General features: G+C 45.7%; 1 protein-coding gene across 2 annotated transcripts in view; it reads left to right on the plus strand.

Annotated features, from left to right (window-relative positions):
* LCLAT1 (lysocardiolipin acyltransferase 1) overlaps positions 1-13,914 on the plus strand; it is a 162,995-nt gene that overhangs the window by 44,847 nt on the left and 104,234 nt on the right. For both annotated transcript variants that reach the window (XM_068232773.1, XM_068232772.1), the window contains exon 4: positions 7,172-7,318. In XM_068232773.1, coding sequence (XP_068088874.1) covers positions 7,172-7,318 — 147 coding nt within the window. The remainder of the gene's footprint in view (positions 1-7,171; positions 7,319-13,914) is intronic.

The following is a 13,914-nucleotide window of genomic DNA, read 5'->3' on the forward strand; positions in this document are numbered from 1 at the left end:
GCCAGTGACTTATAGTATTGGAGGCAGAGCATCAGAACAGAAATCAGGCAACTGGCATTGTTTATTAGAGAGGATGAAGATGGCAGCCTCCGTACTCCTCTCACTTCAGGTTCCCTTTAAAAATAGCTTTTCTGTCCAGCCTGCAGCCAGCTGTGAATTTCTGGGCGTGACGGAAGACTCCAACTATGCTTACAGTGGCAAATTTCCAGCTTCCTCTAGTGTCTGTTTGCAGATTGCTAGCTGCATCCATAGCTTGTGGGCCTTCGACAAAGGCTGCTGAAACTTCTAGCAGTTGCCACGTAAAAGTATGGACCAGTCAAATGCATTAAAGGGAACCTGAAGCAAAAGGTATATGGAGGCTGCCATATGTATTCCCTTTGATACAATACCAGTTGCCTGGCTGTCCTGGTGATCATTCTGGCATCGGTAGTGTCTGAATCACACACCGGAAGCAAGCATGCAGCTAATCTTGTCAGATGTTTGTCAGAAACACCTGATCTGCTGCATGCTTGTTCAGGGGGCTATGGCTAAAAGTATTAGGGCTTGTTCACACTGAAAGAGCTTTTTGTAAGCGCTTATGATTTGAAAAGCTTTTGCTAACGTAATGCTATGTGTGTGTTCTCAATTGAGCAATGTGATTTTATAAAAAAATCCCCCATAGCATTACATTAGCAAGAGCTTTTCAAATCACTAGCGCTTAGAAAAATCTTGCAGTGTGAAGCAGCCCTGAGGGCCCATTCACACTTAGGTGATTAGCAGTCGTTTACCACTAATCGTCAGCGATCGCTAGTGCTTTTAAAAGCGCCAATGTAATGTTAGAGGAACTCCAGTGAAAATAATGTAATAAAAAAAGTGCTTTATTTTTACAATAATTATGTATAAATGATTTAGTCAGTGTTTGCCCACTGTAAAATATTTCCTCTACCAGATTTACATTCTGACATTTATCACATGGTGACATTTATTACTGTTGGCAGGTGATGTAGCTGCTGCATGGTTTTTTGGCAGTTGGAAACAGCTATAAACAGCTATTTCCCACAATGCAACAAGGTTCACAGACAGGAAACTGCCAGGAGTACGTACTTTTCTTCTTTCTTTGTGGGAGGGTTTTCACCACAATATCAGCCATACAGCTCCCCCTGATGGTCTGTTTGTGAAAAGGAATAGATTTCTCATGTAAAAGGGGGTATCAGCTACTGATTGGGATAAAGTTAAATTCTTGGTCGGAGTTTCTTTTTAAGTACAAGGCAGGAATCTCACTGCTGTGATCGGGGGTGATTTGTGGTAAATGCAAACGTGGTGTTTTTGCGTTTTTTTTTTTTTTTGAGCGATTGCAATGTAAGGAAACGCGAATCGCGGTCGCTCAAAGATCACAAAAAAGTACAGTGCAAAGTACGCCTTTAATTTGAAGAAATCGCTAGCGCTAATCGCTAGTGGTTTGCGATCTCAAGTATGAATGGACCCTTAAATGCAGAGGCTCAGCAGGACAGACAGGCAAATTGCATACTTTCAAGCCTCCTTATCCCTCTCGTTTCAAGTTCCCTTTTATAAATTCACTAGTAAAAAGGCCAACCCTCAAAAAAATGGGCGCTAGGCCACGGCCGCTTACCCCCCCCCCCCCCCCCCCTCTCTGCAATGCTTGCACAGTCGTGTCCCAATTGCCCATCCCCCATCGCTGTCCAAAGTTTATGCACACAGGGAGATGTTGCTTGCTCGGCAGTTGGAAAAAGCTGTTATTTCCCACAATGCAATGAGGTTCCCAGGCAGGAAGCTGTCAGGTCTGGAAGCGCGGACACACACACAGGGATGTGGGATGCAGAGACACTTGCAAATTATTATATAGGATTGTTTATCTTTAGACTACACTCCTGGGTCTTGTCTCTGTCTGCGTACGTATTTATAACGTGAACTGGTCAATTGGGCGAAGGGTGAGCCAAATGACCGCTCACCCTGCTGCCGCTAAAATTTTGGGCGGTGTTAAAAACGATTCCCCCTCCAAGTCATAGCAACTCGGAGGGACATGTAATTTGGGGTCCAGCTATTGGTAGCACCCGAATTGCACTCACAATCCCTCTGCGCCGCTGAAGACGTAATAACATTGTCTATGGCGGCGTCCCGGTCAGGCGCAACACAGCTGCGACTGCGAGTGCGCACTGGAATGACCAGTCTCGTCTGTAGTTCCTCCTCTCTTTTTTTGGTTATTGAAAGAATCAAAGCTTAAAGGATACCCGAAGTGACATGTAACATGATGAGATAGACATGGGTATGTACAGTGCCCAGCACACAAATAACTATGCTGTTCCTTTTTTTCTTTCTCTGCTTGAAAGAGTTAAATATCAGGTATGTAAGTGGCAGACTCAGTCCTGACTCAGACAGGAAGTGACTACAGTGTGACCCTCACTGATAAGAAATTCCAACTATAAAACACATTCCTAGGAGAAAATGGCTTCTGAGAGCAAGAAAGAGATAAAAAGGGGAATTTCTTATCAGTGAGGGTCACACTGTAGTCACTTCCTGTCTGAGTCAGGACCGAGTCAGCCACTTACATACCTGATATTTAACTCTTTCAAGCAGAGAAAGAAAAAAAAGGAACACAGCAGTTATTTGTGTGCTAGGCACTGTACATACACATGTCTATCTCATCCTGTCACATGTCACTTCGGGTATCCTTTAACAAGAACTCTAATCCTTTCTCGCTGTATCCAAACCTACCAAAAAGTTTTGGGTGGCAACAAGCTGTGACTTGTTATTAGGAGCTCACAGTTTTGGCTTTTGTTCTACTTTTAGTATAAAGATCATTGGTGCTTGTGTCTTTTTTATTTTTTATTTTTAAATCTCCCGTTTCCTATTTTACAGGCCATTGATCCTATAAAGTTCTATTTATACGGTGACACGCCCGCCGGATCTCACCATATACTTATCTGCGCCTGTTATGTGATTACACGCTCGCTGTTCGCTGTCTTTAAACAGAAGAGCCATAATTGACTGATCTCTAAGTGGTATCATTAAACAGAATGTTCTCTTTGCCACGGCTCTGTGCCAGGAGGTGTACAGAGAGCCGCATGCTTCCTGTCAGTCTGCCTAATCTCGCTGGAAGCGTTCGGGGAGTGGACCGGATGCAGCCATTCTCATGATTGCTCCTGATGGAGTATTGGAACTGAGTAAAATTATTTAAAATAAACACATGAAGTAGCTGCAAATGAATATTATATGCTTACCTCGCTGTCAATTCCTCTAGATTCAGCTCACCATTTTCTTCTTACAACCATCCCTTCCAGTTCTGACAAGATTTTGTCAGAACTGAAATAATATACCAGTTGCTGTTAGTTATATATCAGCTGCTGTCAGTTACAAAAAATTGCAATAGACAACATTGTATTTATATTGCTTTGTAGCAAAATCTAGTCCTGGTCAAGCAGATGTTTTTTTCTGATAGCAATGGGTGTGGAGACATCTGGCCGTCTTTAAACACCGCAGCAGGTTATTGAATCGGCCAATGACAGGAAAGCGCCACACATTCTTTCACAGACAGGAACATTATTCCTCTTAACTACTTAAAGGGAACTTGAAGTGAGTAAAATTATTTAAAATAAACACATGACATAGCTGCAAATGAATATTACATACTAACCTCACAGTCAGTTCCTCTCAGAAGCTCACCATTTTCTTCTTACAGTGATCCCTTTCAGTTCTGACAAGATTTTGTCACAACTGAAATATACCAGTTGCTGTCAGTTATATATCAACAGCTGTCAGTTACAACTGAATGTTCAAGGTAACGTCCATGTTTCCCTGTGGCTCAAGTGGGCGATATAACAGTTTAACAGTGTGCTGACCAGGAAGCTGTTAGGGGGTAATGGCCATTTTCAAAATGGAGGACAGAGAATTTCATTGGTCACATTGGACAAACAGGACACAGGAGAGGAGAAAGAGATTGATGAGTAGACTACACAGGAGGTAAGTATGAGATTGATGAGTAGACTACATGGGAGGTAAGTATGAGATTGATGAGTAGACTACATGGGAGGTAAGTATGAGATTGATGAGTAGACTACATGGGAGGTAAGTATGAGATTGATGAGTAGACTACATGGGAGGTAAGTATGAGATTGATGAGTAGACTACACAGGAGGTAAGTATGAGATTGATGAGTAGACTACATGGGAGGTAAGTATGAGATTGATGAGTAGACTACATGGGAGGTAAGTATGAGATTGATGAGTAGACTACATGGGAGGTAAGTATGACCTGTGTATGTTTATTTTGACTTTTTATTTTCAGTTCAGGTTCTCTTTCAAATGTTGGAATCACTGCTGCGTGCTCGGGCTATTTTACTGAAACTGCACACACAACGTTTGGGTAGAGCAGGTGGGGATTTTACTGCTTTCTGTGGCCCATATGCAGTTAACTGGTTTCCTTGAGTTTTCTCCTAGGTGATCTGTTCATAGCTTGTCAATGAAATGTCTTTTAACCACTTCAGCCCCGGGTTGTTTTTACCTTATGAACGGGAGACATTTTTGCATTTCAGAGCTCCTCCTGTTCATTCCCCAATAACTTTATCACTACTTATCATAACAAAATGATATATACCTTGTTTTTGTCGCCACCATTTAGGCTTTGGGTGGTACCTTTTGCTAAGAATTTTTATCCTAAATGCATTTTAACAGGAATAATAAGAAAAAAATTGAAAAAAATAATTTCTCAGTTTTCGACCATTATAGCTTTAAAATAAAACGTTCTAGTGTGGATACAATACACACATTTTATTTGCCCAATTGTCCCAGTTATTGCAATGTTTAAATTATATTCCTAGTACAAGGTATGGCGACAATATTTTTTGGGGAAATAAAGATGCATTTTTTCAGTTTAATGTCCATCACCAACTACAAGCCCATAATTGAATTGTGTGGGTCTTTTTTATTAAAAATTAATGTATGTACTGTATGTGTATGTATGTAGATGTAATTTACTATTTGGCCACAAGATGTCCTCGCGCATTATTTCCTATTAGCATACTTTAAAGGGAAGGTTCAGGGAGGGTGGGTAAAAAATAAAAATCAAATTCCACTTACCTGGGGCTTCCTCCAGCCCGTGGCAGGCAGGAGGTGCCCTCGCCGCCGCTCCGCAGGCTCCCGGTGGTCTCCGGTGGTGCGCCCGACCTGGCCAGGCCGGCTGCCAGGTCGGGCTCTTCTGCGCTCCAAGGCCCGGAACTTCTGCGTCCCACGCCGGCGCTCTGACGTCATCGGACGTCCTCCGGGCTCTACTGCGCATGCGCAGAACTACTGCGCATGCGCAGTAGAGCACGGAGGACGTCCGATGACGTCAGAGCGCCGGCGTGGGACGCAGAAGTTCCGGGCCTTGGAGCGCAGAAGAGCCCGACCTGGCAGCCGGCCTGGCCAGGTCGGGCGCGCCACCGGAGACCACCGGGAGCCTGCGGAGCGGCGGCGAGGGTACCTCCTGCCTGCCACGGGCTGGAGGAAGCCCCAGGTAAGTGGAATTTGATTTTTATTTTTTGCCCACCCTCCCTGAACCTTTCCTTTAAGTACGCAAATAGGAAGTAATGCGTGGACATGATATGTTGGAAGTTACAAATGACCGCGGCATCTCATTGATGCCAGCGATCATTCACACGGGGACTTATACTAATGAATGGGAACTCAGTTCCTCATCTCTCCTCTAATGGGCAGCGGGAGCGCGCTGGAGTGCACGGCGGCACAATATCGTGACCTACATCCAACGAGAATGATCACTATTTTTGAACAAAAACAGTGATCATTCTCTCTGCACAAGCATGGATTGGCTCAGGGGAATTTTGTCCCCTGCCACCAATCCCTCCTGTCTCCCAGACCATCTTGATCGCACGCCCACCCCAGCATGGACTCACGTCCGTGAAGCTAAAATGGTTAAACACATGTACACATGTTACACATGTTAAACACACATACACGAGGACATGATGAGAGACATGTGTATGTACAGTGCCAAGCACACAAATAACTATCCTGTGTTTCTTTTTCTATTACTTTGCCTGAAAGAGTTAAATATCAGGTATGCACTTGACAGTTTCTGCCGGGACCTGTTCGGACTATAGTGTAACCCTCACTGATAGGGAATTAAAACCATAAAACACTTTTCCAACAGATAAAGGCGAGCAGGAAATAGATAAATGTAAACGGACTCACGCTCCTTCTTAGTAACGGCCGTTCCACTGAACCTGCCCTGAGCCCTGGTGGATCCAGTGACTTTACTGGACATGATCCCCACACTTTGATTGACTCAATAGGCTGCCCGTTACGTGACAGGCAGCCACAAATAAGGGCAAGTGCTCTCTCCCAAGCAGCACCTGGCACGCTTGGTACACCGCCTGAATTGCTCAACCACGTTTGGAAGCTTAGAGCAGCTCACAGGTAACTGAGCTCCCAAGTCACATAGCAGTGGTTAGGAGGGAATAGGAGACAACCTGCAGGTGAAAGCCGCCGGGGGATCCGTGTTGCAGCCGATGCCGCCGGGCGCTCTGTGTTGCAGCCAAAGCTGCTGGGCACTGTTGCAGTCGAAGCCGGGAAGCAATCTGTGTGCAGCCGAAACAGCCGAGCGCTCTGTGCTGCAGCGGAAGCCGTTGGGCGCTCTGTGCTGCAGCTGAAGCTGTTGGGCGCCCCATGCTGCAGCTGAAGCTGCTGGGGCGCTCCGTACTGAAGCCGTCAGGGCGCTCTGTGCTGCAGCTGAAGCAGTCGGCCGCTCTGTGGTGCAGCGGAAGACGTCGAGGCACTCTGTACTGCAGCTGAAGCCGTCGGGCACTCTGTGCTGCAGCTGAAGCCGTCGGGCGCTCTGTGCTGCAGCTGAAGCCGTCGGGGTGCTCTGTGCTGCAGGCGAAGCCTCTTTTTTTTTTTCTTCTTGTGCTGGTAAATAAGGATGGCAATGGCTAGGAGAACTCATGGAGAAGCATGTGATCAGTTTGATCTGCTGATAAATTTGTAAGGTTCGGATTTGTTGGTCATGATCACGTGTTAAACCAGGAAGTCATCACAGCAAATCAGAACCTTACACATCCATCAGCTGATAAAACTGATCACATGCTTCTCCAAGTATTGCCATCCCTACTGGTAAAGTTGCTGTGTGCTTCCTGGCCATGTACTGCCACAATTTATGACCTCCTGCTTGTTCTTGTTTCTAGGATGGGCAATGCAGGTCGCCTCCTTCATCTTCATCCGCAGGAAGTGGGAGGAGGACAAGAGCCATTTTGAAGCCATGCTTGATTATTTCTGTGACATTAAAGAGCCTCTCCAACTGCTGTTCTTTCCAGAAGGGACTGATCTGACAGGTAAGTGAACTTGTATGGTTATTCTTTTCATTCACTTCAGGCGGAGGATCAGCAGGACAGGCAGGCCATCTTCATTGTTTAAAAGTAACTAAATATGGAAGCCTCCATACGTCTCTCACTTTAGTTGTCCTTTTAATCCCCCTGGCGGTAACCCTGAGTCCTGCTCGGGGTGGAAAAAATAAGCCGAAGCAGTAATCTCGAGCCTGACTTGGGGTAGCCCCCTGGAGGTTTATGCAGAGCCTGCAGCACAGCAGGCATTTCAACTCGCCTTCCCCGTGATCCAGCAACCAATCTTCTTCCAGGATCCCTCGGGTGAGATCATCGTCTGTCTTCGTGATGAGACGGCGATCTTGCTATAGGGATACAGTGCCACCTGGAGGATGGAGGGAGAATTGCAGAGTTGGATCCCAGGAAGGTGAGGGAGTGCAGTGCAGTGGCTGCCGTAAATCTCACTGCAGCATGTTTTTTTTTCCCTGCTTTTAGGGTCTAAAAGCATGTGAAAAAAATTGCACGTCGGGGTAGGGTTGGGGACAGGGCTCCTGTACGCATGCTTTATTTTAACCTGAAGTCCTAAACGGACGCCTCAGCCAAGTTTACACCGGCATGTGTATGTAGCTTAAGGTTAGCATAACGGTTTCACTTTATGTACTCTTTGTTCTGATTGGACACTGCTGCATCAGTGAACATTTTCATTTATACTGTAACACTTACATGGTTTTTGAATTGTTATGACTGTCTTTATTACGTCATGATTAATTTTGAAGTAAAGACAAGCTAAAAAAGGACTTCTTGCTTGTTGCAGACTTCTGCAACTAGTAAAACAATGTTATTTAGGTGCGTAGAACATAACAGAGATCCAATCAAGTGGACCAGATTTGCTTGGGTAGGTGTTTTTTTCCTCCTTTCTTTTTCAGGGTCTCATTACCCAGAGTTCCCCTTTAACCACCCTGGCGTTCTATTTATTTTGCCAAGGTGGCTGCGCAGCGGTTTTTAAATTTTTTTTTTTTAAAATCATGTAGCTAGCCTAGCGCTAGTTACATGACCCTAAAAGCAGGGAAAAAAACATGAATGCACATGCACTTCCCACTGGCTCGTTCTCCACCACTGTATATGCACACAGGGAGCTGCTTGCTTGGCAGTTGGAAAAAGCTGTTATTTCCCACAATGCAATGAGAACCTCTGTGAACCACACACCGCAAACTGTCAGATCCGGCCCTGTGTCCTAACTGGCTGCGCACATGCTCAGTACAAAAAAGCCAGGGACACACTACCATTCAGTTGATGACGCCGGGACACTTGCATTTTATTGCATAGGATGATTTAGTCAGTGTTTGCCCTTTGTAAAATCTTTCCTCTCCCTGATTTACATTCTGACATTTATCACATGCTGACATCTTTACTGCTGGCACTGCAGGTGATGTCACTGGAAGGAGATGCTGCTTGTTTTTTTGGCAGTTGGACCCAGCCGTAAACAGGTGTTATTTCCTACAGTGCAATGAGGTTCAGAGACCGGAAACTGTCAGGACCATGGTCCTCCTGACATCAAACTGTGGGAGGGGTTTCACCACAATATCAGCCATACAGAGCCCCCTGATGGTCTATTTGTGAAAAGAAATAGATTTCTCATGGGAAAGGGGGTATCAGCTACTGATTGGGATGAAGTTCAACTCTTGGTCATGGTTTCTCTTTAATTCCCTGCAGATCTATACGGTGGTTGCAGGAACTGCAACCCACCTTTATGAGTATATATCAATATACGTTTATCCTCCCTATACCTGAGGATAATGCACCATTGGGCTCCCAGTCTCTCCCTACTTCTCACCTCGGTATTCTTGGCCCCTACAAGAATCACCAAAGGAAAAAACCCTATTGCTTTAGAAGTGACTTTTCCCTCTGTTCTCTGCTCCATTCGTCATCAGACTTTTTGAAGTTTTGTGAAATCCGCACAGTAGCGTTTGGCAGAGGGAAGGCGCTGTTGGACGGATTTATTCATTTCAGATTCACAGTTAGTCGCATTTTCCACCCCAGCAACCGGAGTGTGCGCCGCTTAATGGTAAGGACGGGCGATCAGACAAAGGCGGCGGAGAGCGTGCCAGCATTTAACAACCCACAGCCAAGTCCATTTGCGTAAGTGACAAGTAATCTGTAACGCCATTCACGGGGAGAGAGGCAGTTGGGACGGGGAGATTATCTGGCTGGCTTTTCCGAGCATCATGGGATTATGCCGCTACCTGTCTCTCTCATCCGGGAGAGACGTCAAGTCAACGTAGAGTCTTCGTATTAATAGTGGTTTTATCCCCTGTGACTCGCGTCTCCCTCCCCGCGGTTTTGTAACAATGGCTAATTATAAATATTTATCGTAAGCTCGTTATCCAGAGGTGTCATGTTGTGCTAGCGCAGCACATATGCAGAAGCTCCTCGCTAATCAGAGGTACGCAAAGGCAGAACTAGAGTCCGTTTCATGTTTAGAGAATTTGTGAGGTCTGTTTAGAGTGAACATAACACAATAAAATGTCTTATTTACAATATTCATTTAAAGATTATTTAGGGCTGGTGCACACCGCAGCGGTTCTGAAGCGTTTTTTAAAACGCTTGCAGGGAGAAAACCTCTGGGCTAATGAAAGTGAATGGGATGGTGCACACCAGAGCGGGTCGTTTTTTTTCCACAAACGCAAACTCTGAGGCTGCAGCATTTTTTTACATTTCTGAGGCGTTTCTGCCTCAATGTTAAAGTATAGGAAAGTGGAAAACCGCTCTGAAAAACGCTACATCAGAGCTGTTTTCCAGGCGTTTTTGTTACAGAAGCTGTTCAGAAACAGCTTTACTGTAACAATATTTGTAATAATCTGATACACAAAAACGCTCCAAAAAACACTAGGCATGTTTAGAAAACATGCCTAGAATCTCTCTGAAATCTGCTTCAAAAGCCTCTAGCGTTCTGCAGATCTGCTAGAAGTTTTTGGTGTGCACTGGGCCTTAGTCAGTGTTTGCCCATTGTAAAATCTTTCTTCTCCCTGATTCACATTTTGAAGTGTATCACTGGTGGTTACATCTTTAGTTCTGCCAGTTGATATCTACGGAATGTTTGCTACTGAGAGTTCTATGCATAGAGGGAGATGCTGTTTGTTTGGCAGTTGGAAAAATATGTTATTTCCCACAATGCAACAAGGTTCACAGACAGGAACCGTGTTCTCCCCAGAATTTTTTCCGGCTGGGTACCAAGAAAAAGTAGCCGGGTTTAGCGAGATGAGATGAGAGAATGCAGGGCCTGTGCTTACAACAGAGGAGGAGGTGAGATGTTGACAGCCGAGTGGAGCATCCGGCTAATAGAGCCTGGGGAGAACACTGAGGAAACTGTCAGGACCATGGTCATGACATCACACTGTGGGAGGGGTTTCACCACAATATCATACACTGGTCGATTTGCCATCAGATCAACCAACAGATAGATCCCTCTCTGATCGAATCTGATCAGAGAGGGATCGTATGGCTGCCTTTACTGCAAACAGATTGTGAATCAATTTCAGCATGAAATCGATTCACCGTCTGTGGAGCTGCCGCTGCCTCCCCCCCTTTCCTGCATACATTACCTGCTCCGGCCGGCGCGATTCCCCGCTGTCACCGCTGCTCCTTCTCTGCGCTGGGCTCCGGGTTCCGGCTGGCTTTACTTCCTGTCCGGGTAAGTTTAAACAGTAGAGGGCGCTCTACTGTTTAAACTTCCTGTCGGGACAGGAAATGAAGCCAGCCGAAACCGAGCACAGGGAAGGAGCAGCGGTGACAGCGGGGACTCGTGCCGGCCGAATCGGGTAATGTATTGCCGCTAGCGTCGGTTGTTGGACATTTGAATGCCGCTATCGGCGCACTCCCGACCCGCCAGTGATCGAGTGAAATGTTCCGCACGGACGGATCGACAGGACCGATTGATTTCGGACGGAAATCGATTGTTCGGTCAGCGTTTGCGCAATGATTTCACAGCAGATTTGATCACAGTGATCGAATCTGCTGTATATCGGCGGGAAAACCCCTGATGATCTATTTTGGGAAAGGGGGTTTCAGCTACTGATTGGAAGGAAATTCAATCCTGGGTTAAAGTTCAAAGAGGCACTGTAACGACTTATAGTAGAATGCAGTAAATTAATCAGGATAGCCACTTTTATGGCATTTTCCTCGTTTCGGTGTCAAAATCACTTCCTCTAGCTATACAGACAGTTCCCTACTTACAAATGACTTGAGTTACAAGGTTTCAAAAACACAAAGTAGTTTTTATGAACAAATCATACAATACTGCTTTTTTATTACATATTTCTGTTGCTAAATGTTACAGTATTGTATAAACTGTTATAAGTAAAAACAACCAAAAACAAACCAAATCTGGGCCTCAGAGCCGTTACATTTGGCCCCCAAGTGGTTTCCCCACTTTGCAATATGTTTGGCCCACTCTAGACCACCAGGGAAGTTATATTGGAGGAGAAGTCCTAGATCACCAGGAAAGCCATATTGGGGGGACAACACTAAATGCTAGGTAACTGTATCGGGGAAGGTGGGGGTCACTAGACACCAGGGAACTGTATAGGTGAGTGAGGATGACCACTAGACACCGGGGAACTGTATAAGGGTTGCAGGTTAGCCATTAGACACCAGGAAAGTTTATAAGGGAGGAAGGTGGCCAGCAGACATTTAGGTTGGCCCGCGACTAGGTTGCAGTATTTAACCTCCCAGGTATGATAATTTCTGGATTTTAGGGTTTTTTCCAAATGTTTTAGACCCTAAAACCAGGATAAAAATCATGCCGCCAGAATGCCTGCAGCAGCCCCTGCTCTCATTTACCTCCCTGGGCTCCAGCGCTGCAATTTTCCCTCTGCGTGGCGCTGTAAATTTGTAGTGAGATCACTGACAGAGATCTCACTAGAGTGATTTAGAGCCTCCGTGGAGAGGAAGTAGAATAGCTGCCTGCATCTGGATCCCTTGGGAGGTGGGTAAAACACCCGCTGCGCTCCATTGCTCTGCATTGAGCTCCCGGCGGCTTGCCTGAGCGTAGCTCGGGGTTATCGCCAGGGAGGTTAATTCCAACCCACTTTGTATTTGAGTTTGACACCCCTGGTTTATACTGTATGTCCAAATCCAGAGCTGTCTGAAAGTAATTTATTCACATTTCACCTCCTGTAACACAGGACTCAACTTACAAACAATCTCCTGGAACAGAATCAGTTTGTAAGTAGGAGACTTGCTGTATATCGGTATGCAGCCTTGGCCTCCCACTGAGGCTTAGCCTAGGCTGCTTGTATGTAGAATTCTCCCCTGCAGAGCATTCTGGTAGACCAGCTGTATTTTCTTCTGGCCCTAGAACTAGAATTTTCTTCTGGCTCTAGAAAGTTAAACATTCAGCAGAGATCACCTGCCAGAACTAATTATGTTGCCACCTGTTAGAAAATAAGGGCCCATTCACACTTGTGCATTTTCAGAGCGATTTCAGCATCGCTGAAAATCGATAGTGGTTTGAAAAACGCATGTACAATGAAAGTGTTCTCATCTAAACGATTTGCTGAAACGCATTGCCTGCAGCGTTATCTGAGTGATTAGCGTTTCAGTGTTAAGTACAGGAACGCTGAAAAATCGCTCAGAAATTGCTGGCCTGTTCACAATCAACCGAGTTTTCCCAGCGATTTTACCGAGCCAACCTTGCAGATTACCCACAAAAGCCTACATGAATTAGAAATCGCAAACTGCTAGTTGCTGAAAAAACGCTGGAAAACCGCTTTCTATACAGTGAAAAATCACTTGGAAATTACTAGGAAAAAGCGCTGGAAAACGCCAGAAAATCGCTCAGCGTTTGCATTTACCGATTTCTAGTATGGATGGGCCTTAAATCAGGGGGAGGAAAGATTGTTTAGTGGGCAAACACTGACTAAATAATGAATAATCCTATATTATAATTTCCCTGTACCTGCATCCTCCTGTGTTTCTGCGTCCGTTGTGCCTGATGCGTATGCACGGCATGTGGGCGCGGCCGTGTGCATGTAGGAAACGGCCATGGGCACGTGTGGGCTGCTGCCGTGCTTAAGTTGCAGGGGCGGGGTCATGACTGTTTGCACGAGGTCGGCTCCAATGGCCCAGCGCCCGTGACAGGCGGGCTTTTTTTTTTTTTTTACTAGTAATTTAATTGTAAACAAGTAAGATATTGTATTCATTATGGTATTTTCACTACACTATCTCTTTAAAGGATACCAGAGCCGAATGAAGTAGGAGGAATCGGGGACAGGCTTGTAAAGGGAGCTGTCCTGGAGCGTGAGTGTCTCCCCATTTCTCCTACTTCATTCGGCTCTGGTGTCCTTTAGGGCTGGTCGAAACGGATGCTTGGCGGTGTTTACAGACAAGCGTTCGGTACTTGTCGGCTAACCTGTCCCATTCAAGTGAATGGGAGCGTTTAGAAACGCGCAGTTACCATCGATTGTGCAAACACGGCGTTCCGGTCCCGATTTAATGCGTCGTTTCAGCTGGCCCTAGAAGCCACATGCGGCTTCTAGGGTCGCTTAGCCGCCGCGTCTTCATGTCCCCTTGCAGGGATGAGAAACGGCGATTGCAACGGGAAGCCGGCG

This window comes from Hyperolius riggenbachi, chromosome 4 (genome assembly GCF_040937935.1).
Source record: "Hyperolius riggenbachi isolate aHypRig1 chromosome 4, aHypRig1.pri, whole genome shotgun sequence".
Lineage (NCBI taxonomy): Eukaryota > Metazoa > Chordata > Amphibia > Anura > Hyperoliidae > Hyperolius > Hyperolius riggenbachi.